Raw genomic sequence first — 21,885 nt, forward strand, 5'->3', positions numbered from 1 at the left:
AAAGTCAAATGTATAATACAAAATATATATAGATGTGCAAATTCATACAAATGGAAATATTAATAGATTTATATACATAAATGCACCTGTTACAAACATACCTCTTGTGTCTACATACATGTGATGAAGTTTTTTAGATGTCTTTCTACAGCCAGTCATTCTGTTTCCCTAAATATCAAAACATAATCTAGTCACATCTCTGTGTGGCCTCCAAGGTATCTCATTAAGAAAATTACATCAATAATTAAGAAATAATGTGTCCAATCTAAACTTGTTTCTTTTTATTTGCTCTTCTTTAAGAAAAAAATCTAACAAAAACAAATCAACCCACATTTAATGCAGTTGTTTTTTTGTCACTGCATTGTATTAAAAAATAAAATCTTAAATTTCCTTTCAAATATTTATTATCTGTACATTTAAGAAATAATTAGTTGCTTCTTTTTGAAGTGATTTTAACAGCTAAAGTGTCATTTTGATGACATTTTTTATGACTGTGTTTTTAAACAGTCATAATAAGGTCTTAAAATTCACCTTTTGTTGAAAAAGTTCCCATGAGAGTGAAAGAAAAAGCTAATTAGTAGGATGATAGAGAGAGACAGTAAATACGCTGTAAGATAGGAGTCAGCTTTCAAATTAATGTTAATTTTGTACCAGAGAAAAATGATTCAACTTAAAATTACTGTATTCAGTTATGTATATGAGTTAGTTTTGAATCCAACAAGCCAAAAAGATGCTGAGACTGCAGTTAATATCTGCTATAAATGTATTTAAATTAAAAGTCTTGCATCTTTTTTGACTTGTGTTTTTCCTCCAGATAAATGCTATCCTTTTAAGAGATTGTTATCATTACCAGTAATTGTTAACAATAATATTGTTAATACTAATTAACAAAAATGCTGCTACACACAGAGAACAAATAGGCATAGCTAAAAATGCAGGCGAGGTGCTTGTTAGGAAACTGATCAAACAAGCTTAATTATGACCCCCAGATAAAGGGACTGCCATTAAGCCATTAAATTATCACAGATAAGACAGACTCTCAGTCACTGTCTGATGATAAATCACAGCTAACAACAGCAAGGAAATCAGAGCTTGAACTGCTAATCCTTCTGAGGTTTGTGATGAGCACCAGTTCCCCTACTGTTTTGCATCTATTTATATTGCACTTCGAACTCCCAAATGGCCTCTGCTTATCTGCAGCTCTAGATAATTTATGCCTATTGGTGTGTCACCTCACAGCAGAGGCTGTTATCAGGAAAGAGGAGTTTTAGGAAATCTGATCCCTTGAAATGCTAATCCTCTGGAGATTACTGCACATAAACGAGTTTTCTGCCATGATTTACTTTTGTTTATTGGTAGCAGAGATTAGCACTTTAGGACTGCCACTTCAAACAGCTGCTTAGTTTGGGAATAAAGTGATCATCTAATGTGCAGGATTTTCACATATGAAGTTGTCCTGAGTCTAGCAGTCAAAGGCAAGATAGTAATTTTTATTTATATGTCATCTCTTAAAAAGATTTGTAAATATTTTTACTACATGAAAGGCTGATCTTAAATGCCTCATGCCTTAGACTCTAATCCAGAAAAGCATGTACATTTCTGTGTAATTTTAATCATGTGGGTCATCATATAGTAACTTTGATGGGATATTCTTGTCTTTAGAGTCTGTGTGTACTTAAGCTCTTTTCTGGATCACGTCCCAGCAATGAGATGTTCTCTGGTTTCATTCAGCTATAATGGGTACTCCACATGCTGAAATGGTACTGATGAGAAGGGATATATGAGTAGGAATTTTATTTAAAAGCTTTTCCCCTATCGTAATGCTGTTGAATTGCTAAGAAATCTTATCTTTTAGCATTTGATGGGGTTATTTTGTTGGTAGCTAAATGTCATGCTTTTTCATTACTAAATGAATAACTACCAAAACCATCAAATTCAAACATGCCTACGAGTGTAGTGTAATGAAAGCTTGAACTGCTGAAAATACATGGACTAAACATAGTTGCTAAAAGTTTTCAATTTCCTTTTTTGTTGTTGCACTCAGGTTCAATAGTCAGACAGGATGAGATCACACCAAGTGACATGACTGATTACTAATTAGCCAAGTGTTCTGATGGTAGCTGTTGGTGGCAGCTACTGAGATACAGTACTATGTGTCAGAGAGATAAGGAGACACAAGAAATTAAATTGACCTTGAGATTTCATTACATTTAATGTCATTTAATGGCACCCGATATTTTTAATCCTGGTTACATTCATCCCACCAACTCCATTCTCCCTGGTAATCATGATAAAAAAAAAATAAAAAATGAGAGTTTCAGAACTTTTGCATTAGTTTTTCCTGGGGGTATACTTCAGTATAAAATGTGTATGAGGGCAGGAAGTGGAGAAAGTAGTGCCTCCTATTTTCAAGGGTGACAGAAGGATTATTTAATTATTTTAAATTACACATTGTAAAATTTTGAGGTTATTTCTTAGGTCCCTTGTGGGAATGCAGTTATTCAGCAGTTCTGTTAACCTTGTCCAAAAACATGGAAGTGAGGAGGTGGAAAATAAAGATATTATCAAAATGAAAGCAAAAGATGGACACACAGGCAAGCAAGAATGCAGATTACATCTCTCCGTGCTTGTTTTTGTTGGATTTCAGAAAATTATATCTTTATACACATAAGGGTTTCTGTGAAATTTTGATTCAGATATCACACAAAGGCAAAGTCTTCCTCAAAAAGTTGTTTAATTCTTATATGTCTCTAGTTCCTGAGTAGAGAAACAAAGATAAGACCTTTTGACAGGACTCTCTACATCTATTTGTGCATGTGTGTTTGAATATCCATGGGTACCCATGGGTAGATAGAGAAAATTTCTGGTGAACTTAGAACAAGACCTTTTTATGTTTTATCCAATAATTTTGTCTAGTTCTGCATAAGTAATTATGCACAGCTTTGGTGATAATTAGAATGTGATGACACAAATATCCAAATCTTTCATTTTCTATTCAGTCATCAAAGTGAGTATACCATTTCTGATAACTGTACAGATAAAATGCAATTCTGAATGGAGTAATGTGAAAATTTCTACTTTTTTATTTGGCAGAGATACACAATATTAATACGTTGCACTAGCTTTAAGCCTAATTTGTTTCATCTACAAAAGTCTGCACTTCTTTTTCAATGAGCCTTGCCTATTGTTTCTATAAGTCAGAAGTTGAAGTTATAATTTAAACCATGTTTTCAACAGACATTAGAAAACACTAAAGTATGAAGTTTTCAGAAAGAATGTGTTCAATATATTGTTACATATTAATTGGCAAATTCTTGACAATTTGTATAAATATAAATATAATAAGAAAATTGTAGGTCTTGAACTGCCTAAAGAAATTTCTGCTGGCTCCAGTTATCAATACCTACTACAGTAGGGTTTGAGATATTCTTGTCCAAATTAGTATTAATTATGGTTGACAACAGTGCATCTTCTCTTAAGTTTCACTTAGCTGAAATATTTAATGAAGCATATAACCAACTCCTTGCATTTATAAGAAAACCTGCTTCCAAACTGACCATCTCAATTTGTTTTCCTTGATACTTTAGTTTTGATTACAGTTGCTGTCCACTGGTTAAAAGTTCATTTGTAATATTAATTCAGAGAGAATTCCCTGCCTATTCATCTACACCAATGCATGCAGCAAGAGCAACAAACGGGAAGAGCTGGAAGCCATGGTGCAGCAGGGAAACTATGGTATAATTGCTATAACAGAAACATGGTTGGATGACCCACATGACTTCTGCAATGGTTAGCAACAATCTCTTCAGAAGGGATAAGCAATCAGGGCTAATCCTGTATTTTAGGGAGTGTTTTGATTGTCTGGAGTTTAATGATGGTGATGATAAGCTTGAGTGTTAATGAGTAAGAGTCAGAGGAAAGGCCAATAAGGAAGATGTCATGGTGGGAATCTGTTAGAGACCACACAACCAGGATGAAGAGGTGGACATAATGTTCTAGAAGTAGCTGGGAGAACTCTCATATTTGCTCGTTGTAGTTCTCATGAGGGACTTCAATTTACCAGATAACTACTGGAAATATAACACAACAGAGGAGACAGTCCAGGAGGTTCCTGGAGTACTTTCCTAATGTAGCTTCTGAGGGATCCAACTAAGGAATGCCCCACTGGACCTGTTGTTTGCAAAAAGAGCAGAACTTGAGGGGTAGTGTGATGGTTGGAGGCCATCTTGGGCACAGCAATCATGAAATGATGGACTTTTCAGTTCTTGGAGAAATAAGGAGTGGGGTCATGGGCACAGGAGCAGGTAATTCCCAAATGTCAGAAGTCAAGCAGGCAGTTTGGCTGAACAGGAATCTTTTCTTTGGAAATAATGCAAAAAAGGGAGGTGCGTGCCCAGTGGAAGCAAGGTCAAGCAACACGGAATGAATACAGAAATAGTGCTTGCCACTCTGGGGGAAAAATCTGTACGACCAAAGCTCAACTGGAGTTGAAGCTGTCAGAAATGTGGGGGACAATAAAAAAAGTTTTTTCAAAACTATTAATGGCAATAGGCAGCATAGAAATATCATCAATCTCTTACAGGATGACAATGGTCACCTCACAAACAGGGACAGAGACAAGGTAGAGGTGTTTAATGTTTTCTTTGCCTCAGTCTTCAGCACGGATGATGAACCAAGGGGCTCTCAGTGCCCTGAGAATGACTAACTCCCAGTCAACCCTGAAATTATGCAGGATCTGCTGTTCGAGCTGGATCCCTACAAATCTATGGGGCCTGATGGGATTTATCCAAGAATCCTCAAAGAGCTGGCTGATGTCATTGGAAAGCCTCTCTCAATGATTTTTGAGTGGTCTTGGGAATTTGGAGAGGTCTCAGCTGATGGGAAGCTGGCAAATATTGCCCTGATTTTCAAGAAGGGCAAGAAGGAGGGCCCTGGAAACTACAGGCCTCTCAGTCTCTCTTCAGTGCCTGGTAAAGTTACAGAGAAGATTATTCTGGGATGTATTGAAAAACACTTGAAAGACAGTGCTGTCATTGGTCCCAATCAGTACGGCTTCATGAGAGGAAGGTCTGCTTATCCAATCTGATTTCCTTTTATGATGAGGTAACCCACCTAGTTCATCAAGGGAAGCCAGTTGATGTAATTTTTTGGATTTCAGTAAAGCTTTCAATACCGTCTCTCACAGGATCCTTCTGTTTAAAAATGTCCAGCCCACGGATGAATAAACACATCATGTGGTGGGTGAGCAATTGGCTCATGGGTCAGGCACAGAGGGTAATAGTGAATGGGGCGACATCAGACTGGTGACCTGTCACTAGTGGGATTCCACAGGGTTCCATCTTAGGCCCTATGCTCTTCAACATCTTCATAAATGACTTGAATGCAGGACTCAAAGGGATACTAAGCAAGTTTGCAGAGGACACAAAACTGGGCGCAGCTGTTGACTCTCGCAAAGGCAGGGAGACCCTGTAGGGAGACCTCGACAAATTAGGGGACTGGGCAATCACCAACCACATGAACTCCAACAAGGGAAAGTGCCGGATTCTGCACCTGGGATGGGGCAACCCTGAATGTACATACAGATGGGAGAATGAGGTGCTGGAAAGCAGTGCCATGGAGAGGGATCTGGGGGTCCTGCCCGATGGCAAGTTGAATATGAGTCAGCAGTGCCCTGGCAGCCAGGAGGGCCAGCCATGTCCTGGGGGTCATCAGGCAAAGCATCACCAGCTGGTTGAGTGAGGGGATTGTCCCACTCTGCTCTTCACAGGGGCAGCCTCACCTTGAATATTGTGTACAGTTTTGGTCACCACAAAGATATTAAGCTTAATTAGAAAGTGTCCAAAGGAGGACAACAAAGGTAGTGAAGGGCTTTGAGGGGAAGCCATATGAGGAGTGGCTGCAGTCACTTGTCTGTTCAGCCTTGAGAAGAGGAGGCTGAGGGGAGACCTCATTGCAGTCTACAACTTCCTCGTGAGAGGAAGAGGAGGGACAGGCACTGATCTCTTCTCTGTGGTGACCAGTGACAGAATCTGAGGGAATGGCCTGAAGTTATGTCAGGGGTAGGTTAGGTTAGATAACAGAAACAGAGAGTTTATGATCTTTAGAAGAAGAGGCAGGCCACTCAGGAGGACTACAAGGATGTCATGAGGTTATGCAGGAGGAAAATTTGAAGGGCTGAAGCCCAACTAGAACTTAATCCATCTACTGCCATAAAAAGATAATATAAAATACTTTCTATAAATACATTAGCTACAAAAAGGGGGGTAAGGAGAATTTCTATCCTTTATTGAATGGGGGGGGAGTACAGTGACAAAGGATGAGTACGGGTCGGAGGTAATCCCTCAGTCTTAATAATAGTAATAATTACAACTATAATAACTATTAAAACATTAAAAAAATAATGATAATGCCTTCTTTGCCTCAGTCTTTAATAGTAAGACCAGTTGTTCTCTTGGTACCCAGCCCTCTGAACTGAAAGACATGTATGGAAGCAGAATGAAGCCCCCATAATCCAAGGCGAAATTTTCAGTGACCTTCTATACAATTTAGGTGCACACAAGCCCATGGGGTCTAGATAGGATCCACCTGAGTGTACTGAGGGAGCTGGCAGAGGAGCTTACTGAGCTGCTTTTCATCATTTTTCAACAGTGCTGGCTCACCAGGGAAGTCCCAAATGACTGGAGATTAACAAATGTGATGCCCAGCTACAAGAAGGGTCAAAAGAAGGACTGGGGCACTACAGACCCATCAACCTGACCTTATTGCTGTGAAACGTCATGGATCAGATCCTCTTCAGTGCCATAACTCTGCACATGCAAGACAACCAGGAGATCAGGCTCAGCCAGCACAGGTTTGTGGTCCTGCTTGACTAACCTGATTTCTTTTTATGACAAGGTGACCTACTTAGTAGAGGAGGGAAAGGCTGTGGATAGTGCCTATCTTGACTTTACTAAAGCCTTTGACAAAATTAACTACAGCATTTTCTGTGAGAAACTAGCTGCTCATGGTGTAGACAGGTGTTTGCAGGGTAAAAAATATCTGGATGGCTGGACCCAGAAAGTGGTGATGAATGGAGTTAAATTCCATTGGCAGCCAGTCACTAGTGGTGTTCTCCAGAGTACAGTGTTGGGGCCTGTTCTATTTAATCTTTATTAATGATCTGGATGAGGAAATCAAGTGTAACCTCTGTCACTTTACAGATGACATAAAGTTGGGCAGGAGCGTTGATCTGCTGGAGAACAGGAAGGCTCCATAGAGGGATCTGGACAGGCTGGATCAACTGGTCAAGCCCAACTGCATGAAGTTCAACATGGTGAAGTGACAGCTCCTGCACTTGGGTCACAACAACCCCATATAGTGCTACAGCATGGGGGCAGCTTGAAAGCAGCCCAGAGGAAAAGGATCTGGGGGTGCTGGTTGACAGCCAGCTGAACATGAACAAACAGTGTGCCCAGATGGCCAAGAAAGCCAATGGCATCTCTGCTTTTATCAAAATTATTGTGACCAGAAGGATGAGGGCAGTGATTGTACCCCTGTACTCAGCACTGGAGACGCTGCAACTCGAGTATTGTGTTCAGTTCTGGCTCCCTTACAACATGAAGGACATTGAGGAGCTGAAGTGGGTCCAGAGAAAGGCAGCAAAGCTGGTTAAGAGTCTAGAGCACAATTATTATGAGGAGCAGCTGAGGGAGCTGGAATTGTTAAGTCTGGAGAAAAGGAGGCTCAGGGGAAACCTCCTGTGACAGCTAGTTCACTTTTGTCACTGGCCAGATAAGTATAGCCATAGCTTTTGATGGAATTACTTTCATAACTACAGGGAAATAAAGTCAGTACTACATATTTGTGATGCGTTTTTGTTGTTGTTGTTGTTGTTTTGTTTTGATTTTTTTAATATATGCAAGTGGAGGTGTTTCTAAAACAGAAATAAATAAATGCACTCTTAATTCCTTCTCTCAAATATTCAGGATACAACTCAGTTTGAGAAAAACCAAGTGTCAGTCATTGTTCACTTATGCTGTCCACTCCTTTTCCCCACTAAGTATGATTTCTGGTGTCTTATGAATATTTATAATTCATAGGGTTTACTCACCTGTCTACATACTCTCAGTGTTCACATGAAGTCATGGTATAGTACTTGTGTAGACAGAGAATGGGTTTTGTAGAATTATTGGAATGCCATTTGGGTGCAGTTAAGATATGGGATATATAGAGTGATTCCTTTTTACACAAGCAAGTTTAACAGATTTGAAAAGTCGGGGTTCAAATACTTGTCACTGCTTTCACAAGTATTGTAACACAGACCCCAGCTTAGATCTGCACTAAAACAGGAGTGGCTAAATGCAGCTTTGAGTGCTCAGGCTGACGGGGTAGTTCCCTGAAGTTCACTCAGTTGTTGCCTAACCCTGAAAATTCAGCATTTACTGGGATAGAGAGAAAGAGAGGGATTGTGACCTCAGAGGTGTAGTTTAATGCTACACCTAGTGTGCTAGAGTGCACTGCAGGAAATAGTGAGATAAACAGGAGGAACAACTACTGCAGGAGAGATAATGGAATTCCCACTTCACAGAACCTTACAGTCCCATGAATTAAGCAGTGTTGAAAAATATGTCAATATCAGTGCACTATTCATTCCTTTAATTTCCACCATCTGGCTGTTTCTTCTGTTCACTCAGACTGTTCTCTGCTCAACATGCCAGAGCTAGTGGAGGTTGTTGCTAAACACTCAGGTTTTCTCTTTCAGTTTAGAGGGACGTGACTAGTCTGTGTTTATAGCTTTCGCAAGGAGGCAGGACGTCTAAGAGGCTAAAGGCATTCCTAGATGCACTTTATGGATCTAGCCCTTAGCAATTTTTCACTCTGGAGGTTGTATAACCACTCTGTCAGAACCAGGAGGCAATAAGAAGGTCTAAAGTCTTCTTTAAAGGTCACTAATTAATAAAACATAAATGACAATAGCTTGGAGTCCTTCCTCCCCCATACTGAAAAACACAGAAATAAATTTCAGCCACTGGGCACTTAAGAGCACGCAAAGATTCCTGGACTGAGGCATGAAATTAAACAAATGATTTAAGTAAAAGTACTTTTATTAGTAGTAAAGGGAAATGTGATATCTAAGAACTCTCAGACGTGAAATTGATACAAAATGGTTTTAAAAGTTAAATCAGAAGCTGCCTGTAAAGAACTGGAAAATGATTTCATAATTTTGAGTGCTCTCAGCAATGAAAGGGTGATGAAATTTGATAAAATAGAAAGAACTTAACAAGGGCAAAATAAGTCTAACTATACATACACAGGCAGAGACTACAAATTAACTATTGCTTGAGAAGAAAAAAATAAGGAATTATATTAGACGTCTCTCTGAAAACATCAAGTCAAGCACTCAGTGTCAAGTAAAAATGCGAAACAGGATATCTGGATGATTAGGAAAGAAACTGTAAACAAAATAGAAAACATATATATAAATACACTGTATCGCTATATCACTGTATAAATACATTATACACTCTTATGTTGAATAATTCATGCAGCCCTGGCCACTCTATTTCAGGAGAAAGAAGGGCAAGACAGAGAGAGAAAGATTGACAGAAGTGAGTAAATTCACAGGATATAGGACAAATTCAAACTATTCATCATAGTGCACTCCCCTGATTTAGGAAGCATTTGAACTGTACATATTGGATATAGAGCCCTGAAGATGTCTGGAATTCAACAGCTGAAGTGTCCCTAATCTGCAGGGGACAGTGGAGGTCTTACAGTCCAACAGAACTGTACCCCTACCAAGTCAAACACCTGCCAGATACATAGGGTTATGTGGGCTTGAGTCGATGTAGCTACACACAACCAAGTGTCTTCTTGAAAAAAGCTGACAGACAACAATAGGGAAGGATTGTGAGGAAAAGTATAGGCAAGGTTAAAAGAAAAAATATAGACAAAATAACCATGCTGCCCTCTATTCTCAGGATACATTATAATACTCTCCTTTTCTCTTTTTCAACCTTTTCCCTGTAATACCATGAGGCTACTGAGGTAGCTGGTATTAAATCCCTTCCCAAATCATGCATCCAGTTCAGTGTCTGAACTCAGAAGGTAGGTCAGACTGCAGTTTTCAGAGGTTATGCCACATTTCTTAATTGAATTTTTTTTTTTTTGGTAGCAGAGGGTGGGAAGGTGCCACACAGCTGAATCCTCTCTGAGAGCCAAAAGACAGGTATACATAACCTCCAGATCTGCTATCATACCAGAAACAGTGTCAAAATTATGCAAAATCTGTAGCTTGGCTAAATAAAATTAGTAGAAACATTAACTATGTTTTGATATTGCTTTATGCTGAGTCTATTATTGCAAAAAGGTGTATGAAACTGAGTTAATGTAAAAATATGTAAAAATTATATATAAAAAAATTCTGTATTATGGGGAGATACTATGACACTACTTTGCAATCTCATTTTTTTAATGATATGTCAGTTGCTATAAAACTTTGAGCTACATTTGATTGAAAAATAACCTAGACAGAGTAGATTTTGGTAAGTTGACATCATGGCTATACGATTTAAATCCAGTATTATTTCAATAACAGTGGAGAGAAATTACTGAGGTGGGCCTGATTCTTGAAGCTCTACTGAGATTGTGTTGACTCTATACCTGGTATGTTCTTTACTAGCTGAGGTTTCTACACTGAGAGAGAAGGTCTTGTAAACCTCTACTAAATGCTAAAATGGTATCCTGAGATGAGAAGAGTTTAATTAACTTAAACAAAGTTCAAATTGAAAAAAAATTTTTAAAAAAGTGCTTGACCATTGCTGCCATTTGAGAATCCAGTAAACCACCATTTACCAAAATCTTCAAGCAAATGATGGACAACCCAACCAGTTAAGGATTTTTGGTAATATTTCAGTTATGACTTACACTTGTCTCCTCTGCACTCAGACAAATTATTTGAATCCTATTCAGTCATCAAGATATTCTTAAATGAGGCCATTGTCTCTACTAGGCAATACTTATATCATTCCACTGCTAAAGAGACTAAAAATGGGAGTAATATTGATAAGGTGTCACAACAACCAACTTCATATCACTCTGGTGTACACTCAAGATGAATGACTCATGCAAAGCTGTGTTACCCTGAAGGAGAAGAAAAATTTATCCAGTACTGTCCTCTAAAACTTATAAGAAAAAAAATATAATGCACAAGTACCTATAACACCCTAAACATCAATACTTTGCAGTCAGAAGTATCAAGTGAAAAGTGTCTATATATGCCAAGGTAACAGAGTACTCCATTAACAGCAGTAGTCTCTCAACTGTCACACCAGTACATCGGCTAAGCTATAACTATGTTCCAAAACAGTTTCACTGGAGACAGAAAGATCTGAGTCTTTCCAGTGTGCTTTCTGATAAACTTTTCCAGGTAAAATGGAAGAGGTTTGAGGACGATTTAAGTGGAGAAATAATCTGCAGCAAAAAAGTGACTTCCTGTAAGCAGATCCAGTTAAAATTTTTTCAAATAGTTGGCAAAATGCCTTTTCTCAGGGAGACATAGAGACTGGTTTTGCTCTTTGCAGACTAATAATTAGACATGTCTGATCACCAAAGCAGAGGAGAAGGAAGTGAGGAAGGGATTAGACTGGCCACATTGCAGCTTTCTTACTCCTGAAGAATTCTTATCTTGGAAATCAGAGTATTTTAAAATGTCTGACAGACTGAACATGGCAATTTCCCAGTTTCCTTCTAGAAACACCAATTTTCTAGAAAAAAAAAAGAAAACAGAACAACCAGTCCTCCATAATTAAAATAATTCCCAGATTTATCAGAAATTTTCATGAGAAGTTATAAAATGTACTTTTTTTACAATAAGTAAAATTCACCTTATATTTTTCTGTAATAGTGAAATGATTATTTTCAGGTTTAAAAAAAAACTGCTCAAGAATTTTTCTTCCCTGTTTCCATTTCTCTGTGAATGTTATATTCTTTCTGTTCTAGAATAAAAGGACATTTTAAAATGTCCTGGACTGGCTGAAGTATTATAATTTTGCTATTTCTCAACAAGGCCTATTAGTAAGCAGAAGCAAAGACTCCCATTGATTTGTCTGCATGAGAATGGCTAACAGAATGAATGCTCTCTGCCTCTTGCTATCACGAGCAGCATGAGTAGGAGCAAATCTGTATCATCCCAGCTTAAACTTCTTCCCCAGCAGGATCTTTGGAAAGGATTTATTTAGCTGCTTCTCCTTCTCCTTTGCTCTTCTATATACATATTTTGTGTATAAGAGGGGAGCTAGAAAGAAGATGGGGAAGCAGGGTTATGTTAGCATGAGGAGCTTCCAGGGCAGGCTTCCAGGGCAGCTTTGCTGGCTCTTCTCTCCCTAGCAGCATCGCCATGTCCTGCTTCACCATCCTCCTGAAATCATCATGCTCTTCAGATGTGGTCTTTCCTTCTTGTCATTAGTCATAATCCTCAGTTTGTCAGGTGTGTGTTCTGGCCTCTCCCATACACCTCTGTTTACTCTTCCTTCTGTTGCCAGTCTGTTCCTCCCTTCTTCTCCATTCCTTTCCATGCTTCTTTTCTACATTTCCATTCTCTAATCCCAACTACAGTCCTTATGCGCTTTAAAAAAATGCCTCATAGCGTTCACTGTGCCTCCAAACCAATCTCATGATCTTATGGTTATAACTCTTGTTTTGCTTCCCCTTTCTGCTTCCTTTGTCTCCTGCCATTATGTCATTTCTATTCAGGCTGTCATCTCTTCTGGAAAGGGATTTTTCTTGTTCTCTGTTTTGCAAAGCACCTGGCATGTTTTTGATTCTGTCAAACAAATAATAACAACAGACATGAAATTTGCAGTGCAGCAGAATCCTGATATCAGGAAGTAATAGAGGCAAATTACACTATAATTTTCATTGCCATGTATATATCACTACTTAACAAAAATTCTCATTGACTGGGTAGGTAAACATCAATAAACTAAAAAATTCCCAAGCAAACACCTCTAACATGAAGGAAATGCGGTTGTGTTTCATGTTGGATCTCAATGAGCCACAGGGTTATAGTTGACAATTTCAGTATTGGAAACAAAGGAAATAAATGAATGAGGTGCAGTTTTTCAGATGGGTATTACAGTATAAAACTAAGTACTGAGAGAAGATGTAGATAACTGTTTAAAACATAGAAACAGGACAAAGGTGGAATGGGTGTGCTCAATTTAACCTCTGCTTCATTAAAAAAGCATTCACAAGGTAGGTACATTCTAGCATGTAAGCTAATAAAGTAGACTCTCCTTTAGCCTAACTGATACTATCAGAAGCTCTAATTATTGCTGAAGAATCTCATAAAACATTTTAACTGACTGTCTCAGTCATTATGTATTAGGCACCTGAAGACAATGTTTGTTACTTCTGTTGCCAAAAAAGAAAACACCAACCCACTCTCCCCCCCAAAAAGCGAAACAACAAAAAAAACCCCAGAGCTTAAAAAAGAACAGGAAAGAATAAGATGTGGATTTTACCATACGTTTAGTGACAGGCTAGTCCTATGAAATGTCTAAATGATACAGCTTTATCACTAATGGACGTAGGCCAGGACTGAATGGAAATTATTTTACACATGGTTAGCAATCTCTTAACTAAATTATTTGAAAATTCCTCAGAGAAAAACAATTTATTATAGACATTGAGACAAGCCAATGTAACGCTAATACTTAGGAAAAACAAACCAGCAGAGGAATGTCCTCCTGCCATACCAACCAATATTCTTACAGTTGATTCCAAAGTATTATCTGTCATTCCAGCACATGGATTAGATTATTTAACAGTGTGAATCAAAGGGAAGATACTCATTCAAGAGAAGAGTGTCATTAATACATCATAGCATGCCATACGTCTCTGTCACCAAACTGGACAAAATGGGAGCAGATGTCTTATAATAAACTGAGAAGAGGATCTGACATAATTAATAGCCATAATATCTGAGGCTTAGCAAACAAAAAGAGCTAGAGGAAGCAATCTGATGGAGGGACAGGATGTTTTTTTCTGTCTCTAGTAAAGTGTACTAGGAACTAATTTTACATGAAGAGAAGGTATTAACTAAGCTAAATCTCGTTTCTATTAGTTTTTTTTGGACCTGCCCTTTGAAGCCCTCATAATGCATGGAATGTGTGAGAAAATAATTTAGCAAAAAGGAACTCTGAGGAGAAATCCTTTCCAAAAGGAAGAATTTTTGACTCTGATAGGATCTTTTTACTATTTTGAAGACAAGTAAGCCTCTGAATTAGTAAAAATGATTGACATGTGAATTTATTCAAAGTTAAAGGCAAATGGTAGTCACAAATAGCATTTAGGTGCATAGGTATTTAAAACCTCAGGTTACATTTACATTGGCTCTAACTCTATTGACATTTTTTTGGTCAGCACCAGGAAGAAGGTCCCCAGATCAAGAGATTCATGAGACAGTTTACAGTGCCCTGGACTGTGGCATAGCCTTACTCTGGGCTGCACCTAGTTCTCACTGGCCAAGTACTAGTTTCACCCAAGCAGAGCCCATGTACAAGCTAACTAGTATGAAATATCAACAAATGAGAGATGAGGGTCCCTGTGCAACACATGGCAAATCAATATGATAGTTTCCTTGTATCTGTATGACCTAGCTATTCATTATCATAATGCTAAATTTCTATCTAGCCTGATGACCAGTGTCGTTCCAGACCTGAACTAGTCTATCTCCCTGGAAAGAGATAGAAACCTAAAATTGTTTGGAGAAACTGAAGGCCAGTCAAAGATGAGGCAGGGATAGGACTTCATTCTTGGCTGCTATATCTGTGTGGTTGGATTTAGTACTTATTTATGCAGTGTCTGATACATGCTAAGGCATTCTCTGCAATCAATAATGGGAGAAAACTAGCACATGCAAAAGTTACTGCCCACACTGTAACTTCCACGGAAAGGAAACCCCATGAGAGCTATCTCTCAGTATCATGGGTAAGCAAGCCATCATGCATCCCAAAAATCTGGATGTCTCAGGGATTCACAGCCCCAAACCTCCTCTGAAAGCAGATGCCTAAATTTATCCTTTCAACAGGAGACACATGTAAAAGAAGGATCAAAGAGATCACACGTATTCTATCTAATAGTTGACAAGTGGCAGAACAATATAGGAAAGCATGATGCCTGCAGACAGAGACATTAACTCTTCTGGGACATGACAGGCCACTCAAAGTCTTCCAAGAAAAAACTCCATTTTACTCAGAACAACAGCCTCTTCATTCCCACAGAAGTGTCATCAACATGATTTTCAGAGGGAGAGGGAGAGGATTTCTGAAAGTGAAGGGTGCTTCAGGAATGGAAGGGATTGTACAGTGAAGGAAGGAATTTCAGACATAATTTTGGATTAGGTTTAGCCTAACCAACCTTTTCCCAGGCAAGTAGCTACAGTTCAAAATGTTGGGCAATATATGAATACGAAAATATGAGTCTCTCCCTTTCTACACAGAAGTGGAAAGTCCTTAAAGGTTAGCCTTTTTGTAATACCTTTCCACTACCTAGTGCTGTAGAGTCTAGCATTTATGCTAGACAAGGAGAGAGAGTGAGCTCAGTAACAGCTGGATGTCACCTCCGTGAGGTATCTCCATACTTTCAACAAATGGCTTCTACCAATTTACACCAAATTCATCTGCTTACTAATGCCCACTGACCTTAGCTAACAAGGACTTCCATCACCAAAAGGCTTTAAATACAAAAATAATGGAAACAACCCAATAGAATTTATGGTCTAAGCACTGCCAAATATAATCTACTGTCTTCCAAAAGTATATTGCAATGGTTCAATGACAGACTTGTAAATACGTAAGTCTGTGCAAAGATGTCTGGCTTCTATTTCTCTGATATCTAAAGTGAAGCTCTGTTAATTTAGACTGAAAATTCAACCTTAAGTATAATTCAACCACTTGTAAAAGCATCATGAAATATATAATATCCTTTTTTTTTGGATTTTAAATTTAAATAATTTGGTAGCATCTGATGCTAAAAAAAAAAAAGATAAATTCAGCTTTACGCAATCCTTTTTCAAATATATGTGTAAAAATGGTATTACCTACTTTGAAGGATTATTTTATAACGATTTTTTTCCTCTTTAAAAATTAGTAAGACACTTTGCTATACTGAAAACAGGTAATATTCCTAAGGTATATCTTCCTGCTTTTTCAGCAAATAATTCAAAAGCACATGACACAGGTAAAGCATTAATTTCCATGCAGTTTGCAATAATCCAGCTAGATTAATTTCGGAAAATCCATAAGAAATAGGTTTACAATAGTATAAAAGAACGAGAAGAGACTTTCCCCCCATTCATTATAAAATCACAAAGGGCAACTATTTTCTCCCACTGCCCTGAAATAGTCCCCCAGATGTTTTCTTTTCTGCCATTCAGCTCTCCCTTAGATTGTACAGCCAATAGAAACATTTTGATATTATTTTAAACACACTCCATTAGCTTGTATTATTGGTGTAACTGGGCAGTTCATGTAAGCCTGACATTCAGCTTTTCCATATTCAACAACTCCTCCACTCACCCTCCCAGTAAATACACTTTCTTTGTTTGTTTTGATTTGTTTTGACCAATACTAATGACTTCTTTCTGAAGATTGCAGATCTTTTGAAGAGGTCTCCCTGACTTGTAGCTGGTTGTAGACAGACATTGCATTTGTTGTTGCTGGGGTACTAAATGTTCCTTCCACACTGTCATCTGTTTAACCCCCAGTGAAGCATGGGTGCTGCTAGGTAAGTGCAGCTGGAGAGAAACTAAAGTAGAGCATAGCACTGAAAACAGTTTCCTACCTCATGGAGGTGGAAATATCCCCCAAAGGCAGCTCTGCACAAGGAAATAAACATGGACAACTGCAGAGGGAATTTGGTGTTGGGATACTCAAGTAACTACTGCAAGAAGGGTACTGTCTGGGAGACACCCTATTATTAGGCAAGCACTTCATGGGATAGAAGGTAGTTTGTGGCTCAGATTTGCAACAAACAGCACACAGTTTGATTGGGATGCTTTTGCCAGCAAGTAGAAAGCATAAAAGAGGATTCATCGCTTGCAGAAATTTAGCTAATGTAGGCATTGAGGCAATTATTTCTCTTGAAAAGAGCACTACAAAGAAATGTCTGAAAGCTACTTTTATTCTCTTCCCTGCCCCCATTCCTTCTACTGGCAGTGGATGAACTGATGTGTAGGGAAGGTATATAATAAAGTGCTGACTTTCTCTCCACAATAGCAATCAATTGCTTGTCCACAGTATGGAGGCCCAATAATATTAAAGGAAATCCTCATTAGTAATACCTCTCAGTGCCTTGCTGGCCCAACTTCTTTCTGGAGACATATTGGACTGGATTTGAATCTAACACTGTCTTTTCTCCAGCAGTCCATGAAGGTACAAACACTAGCTACTGAGGAAAGAGACACTGCTATTTTGTATAGACTAATATAAGAGAGGACTTATGGGCTACTTCAGTAAACAAACCAGAAGAGAGACCTGGTATGAAATGGAGGGCAAGAGCTCTGCAACTCTTTCTGAACAAAATCCTATTCACCCAATCACTTTAAAAATGCCATTTTTGAGTAGCCTTTGACAGCCATCTAGATAGTTTTACTAAGTTTATTTCAGGTAAATCAGATTTCTCATGCAAGTTACTATGTAAAACATCAGGTAGATAGAACATTTAATTTACGACTATGACTGAAAAGAACACGCTGGAGAGAACCAATCTGAGATTCCTGCACCTTCTTGCTCTTAAGCTATACATGTGTTCTTAGCATAGGTTGTTTGCTCCCTGAGAAAAGGAAACTGAAATATATTTTCCAGCAGACATCTTAAAAATGGATGTGCAGCCCTTCAGGAAGCCAGTGGAAGCTGGCATAGTAGCACAGATTGAAGGACAATCAAGAAATTGCCTGAGTAGTATTTCTACATACATGAAATGAGAGGGATCAATGTGGATACATTCTATCAACTATTCAGTCTAGCCTCTTGCAAACCAGATTTGAATGTAGTAGTAAAAATAATTAATGATTCTTCTTCCCTGTGAGATGTTATCTTTGGATCAGGAAGTTTGCTTCTTAGTTTTATTGATCATGTTGGAAGAGACCACAGTGGGTCATCTGGTCCAACCTCCCTGCTCAAAGAGGGTCATCCTAGAGCACAGTGCATCCAGGCAGCTCTTGAATATCACCAGTGAGGGAGACTCCACAACCTCTCTGGGCAATATAATCAGATGATAATTTCTACTGTATTTGATAGAACTTACAGATTCCTCAGAATTCCTTCTGTTTTGTTTCAGCACAAAAGAGGAAAGCTTTAGTTATGGATTTGATGCTATGTCTCCAGTCTACAAATGACTCAACATACACAGAGTCATGGAACTCTAATACCAGTAGCACAGATATGGCTTAAGCACTGTGTGTGTTTTTCAATGTTAGCCATGTTATGATTCATCAGATGACCTCCAAGTTGTAGTTTTCCATTATCAATTATTATTAGCAGCACGGCTCTACAACTGGTTATTTAGCTCAATTGAATGCAGAAGCTTTGGTCTGTGGATGAATAGATTTTCTGTTCCTGATTTAGCTCTTCTGGCACCAGGAATTATGTCTTGTTTTGTCCAAGATTCACTTGGCTGGCTACACAGGTTTCGCCTGGCTGTATTACATCTTTTTTCATAGTCTATCAAGACACCAACTATTTTTTGACTTGTGCTTCTTTTTTGGTTGCTCTAATTAGACATTAATTTCATACAATTTGTATGGCATAAATGCTAAAATCTGCTATCACTATCCAAGACTTAAAGAGAGCTACTCTAAAATCTTCTGAGAATAAATATCATCAGAGTTCATGTTTTATTTTCAGGCTTTTATTGTAAATTTCTCCTTTCATGTCTTGATTTCAAGTCTGCTTGAATGAGCTATGTATTACCAGTTGCTTTCCCATCTGTCTCAATTTAGTCTCTTTGACAAATTCCAATCTGGCCTGAGGAAAAAATCACAGTACTGAAACCATGCCAGATTAGATTATTAGGTATGTTATATTAACAGTGTCTCTTTACTTAAAAAATCTTGACACTCCTTAGCTCCCCTGCCAGCAATGTCTTGCGGACCCCTACAACTTATATTCACACATTCTGAATGGCTTTACACCTTTCTTTCCATTCCCTCCCATCTCCTGACTTCTCATCAGGTACAAAAGCAAGGCTTTTCCTCTTTAACTTCTCATCTTTCATAATCTTGCTGAATGTAACCTACAGGGTCTGTACAGCGTAAAAATTCCACATCACTCCTTTCACTTTCAAACTACCTAACCCTTATCCACCCTGCAAGTGCTCTGAGAATTTCATGGCTGTTACACTAAATTCATCCCTTAGCACATTCCAACAGGTTTGACTCTAAATGCACATGTTAATTATTTGAACTTAAAAACCTCACAAAACCAAATCCAGAGAGGAAAAACTCCCACAAACGTACCTTACATTCTGCCACTACTCTTTTTTTTCAGAATATTGCAGATTTTATGCCTGTGGTTTAATCTCTCATGTTTTTAAAAATCCCTATATGGAATGTGTTACAAAAATGGTGAGCCCAGTCATCCTCTCTGTTTCACAAGATCAGGTTTTTCTTTCTTTTTAATTTTTTCTTTCCCAGCTGTTGTATTCCCTCCTCCCTCCCCCATTCCTCTCTGATCCTTTTTGTAGGAACTTTAACTGCAGAATTGCCTTTTGCCAGGTAAATAGAAGGCTACACTATGCAAACAATAAGGATCTCTGTTTAAAAGTAATTGTCAGCTGCATTTGACAACCCTTAAGGGAATATGAGAGAAAATATAGGCTGCTGCCTAGAATTTCTTGTTTTACTAGAAATTTGTTTGAGACTAAGACTTTTTAGTTAGTAGTCTTGCAAATCTCAAATCTACCATCTGCACGTCCATTACAAGTTAGTGAGGGAAAAAAATTGCCTGTTTCCACATATCAGTTAATTAATCAGAAGTACAATTCTAACAGGTCCCGAATATGCAGAAACCCTGCTGTGATAGTTGCTCAGCAAATCATAGCACCAACTGTCTGAATACCCCTGCAGCACCTGCTGCCGGAATGACTCTTGGGCAAGAATTTGCATTGTACTTTTCTTAAACAGGGCTCGTCATTCTGTAGCTTGTGGAGCTATTCTCTTCCACAAGCATCTCAAATGTCACTCGTTTAAAACAAAATAAATAAGAGAAACCAACCAACAATCAAACCCCACCAAAGACCAAATCACGAGCACATCAGATTTTAACCACATGCAGAGAGGCAATGCATTAAGAGTGTTATTAACTCTAACATGTCACATGTATTCTTTTTAAAAGTGAAATGACCATGTTTTGTCTGAGTTGCCCTTCACTCCTTTCACACCAGCCAGTGGACTGCTTCATGCCATTACTGGGCAACAGAATGCTGGCTGAACCTGCCCCTGTGGCAGGGTGTCTCCACATTGCCTGGCATTACAGCTGTAGTGACATGAGCACCGTCTCAGTAGTAACCCAAAAGTCACAGAATTTAAATAATTCTCAAAATTGCTATATATGAATTATTTAGAAAGTTAAGGACAAATTATTATTATTTTTTATTTCAACTACTAACCAATAAATGTAAAAAAATACCAACAACAAACCAAAAATAAACCCCTTCATCCCGCACATTAAAGCAATAGTTATTGTAACATTCAAAACAGTGGAAACTATTCATTGTATATTACTATCAGTGGAGAAAAGCAAATTTAATTTAAAATCATTTTTTCAAACTCCCTCAGTGGATGCCAGGTAATTCAAGCTTAAACAAATATAAAAAACTCATTTTAAATGGAGAATAATACAGACAGAGCTCAATTATTGAGATATTAAGGGCAACATTCAATTTGAGATACATTTAAGCATCTTTGCCTCCTGGAGATTTTTACATGACAAGGCTTTAGGTAAACACGGTTTTGCAAACAGCAGCTATCATATCTCATCACATAACCTCTGGACTAAAGCAGTATGTCAGCAAATAGTTCTGATTATTTAAAATATTAAATAACTGTAATTTACTAGGCAGGTCTTCCTCAGAACAATCACAAAAATTTTCAAGAATTGATATCCATATACAAAAAGCATTTAGAGGACCTGTTACAAATCTCTGAATAATAAAAAAAAAAAAAAAAAAAAATCACGTCTCTCTGTGACAAAGCTCAGTTTAAATACATTCTCGGATATACCAGTGGTGGAGGAGCTGCCTTTCTATGACACTCAGTTTGCGAGGGAAATTGCAGCAGCCAAGGACATATAGTATAGGAATCACTTTACCTAACTTTAACTATATAGATATTAGACACCTAATTTAAGCTAATCATCTGGATTCCCTCTACAGGTAATGGAGATAAGCATTCCCAGAGGGAGATTCATCCTGCTTTTTTTAGGCATCTCTCTTCTAGATGCTTGTAGGTGGATAAAGACAAGAAGGATCAGCCTCACTGACAGCCTGATAATCTGTCGTTAGCGATGCACAATTTCCAAATTCAATGAAATGAAGCCAGAACTGAGATAATTTATTTTTTTCATCATTTATCCTTTAATTATCCCTGTGACCCAATTTTTTCTTCCGTTTCTCCCATGAACATCAACTTCCTCTGGCACTTTATTTTTCTTACCCTGGACTGTGTTTTCCTGGAACCTGGGGAACTGCAACCAATGTGAATATGTTGCTGTTCTACCAGCTTCAAATCCATTTATATGCATGTGCTTTAAACTGTTGTAATGTTCCGAACATACAGATAAATTATCTGATTGATTGCGATTGATCGCGATTGTGCTTTCTGGGTCTGCTCTACCACTTTCAAAT

General features: G+C 38.2%; 1 protein-coding gene across 4 annotated transcripts in view; it reads right to left on the reverse strand.

Moving 5' to 3' along the window:
- Window positions 1-9,065: 9,065 nt before the first annotated feature.
- EPHA7 (EPH receptor A7) overlaps window positions 9,066-21,885 on the reverse strand; it is a 171,361-nt gene continuing 158,541 nt past the window's right edge. For all 4 annotated transcript variants that reach the window (XM_051778168.1, XM_051778165.1, XM_051778164.1 and 1 more), the window contains one exon: window positions 9,066-12,802. In XM_051778168.1, the coding sequence (XP_051634128.1) occupies window positions 12,607-12,802 (196 nt within the window). In that variant the 3' untranslated portion in view covers window positions 9,066-12,606. The remainder of the gene's footprint in view (window positions 12,803-21,885) is intronic.

This window comes from Manacus candei, unplaced genomic scaffold (assembly GCF_025592945.1).
Source record: "Manacus candei isolate 608988 ecotype Guabito, Panama unplaced genomic scaffold, ASM2559294v1 h1tg000011l, whole genome shotgun sequence".
NCBI lineage: Eukaryota > Metazoa > Chordata > Aves > Passeriformes > Pipridae > Manacus > Manacus candei.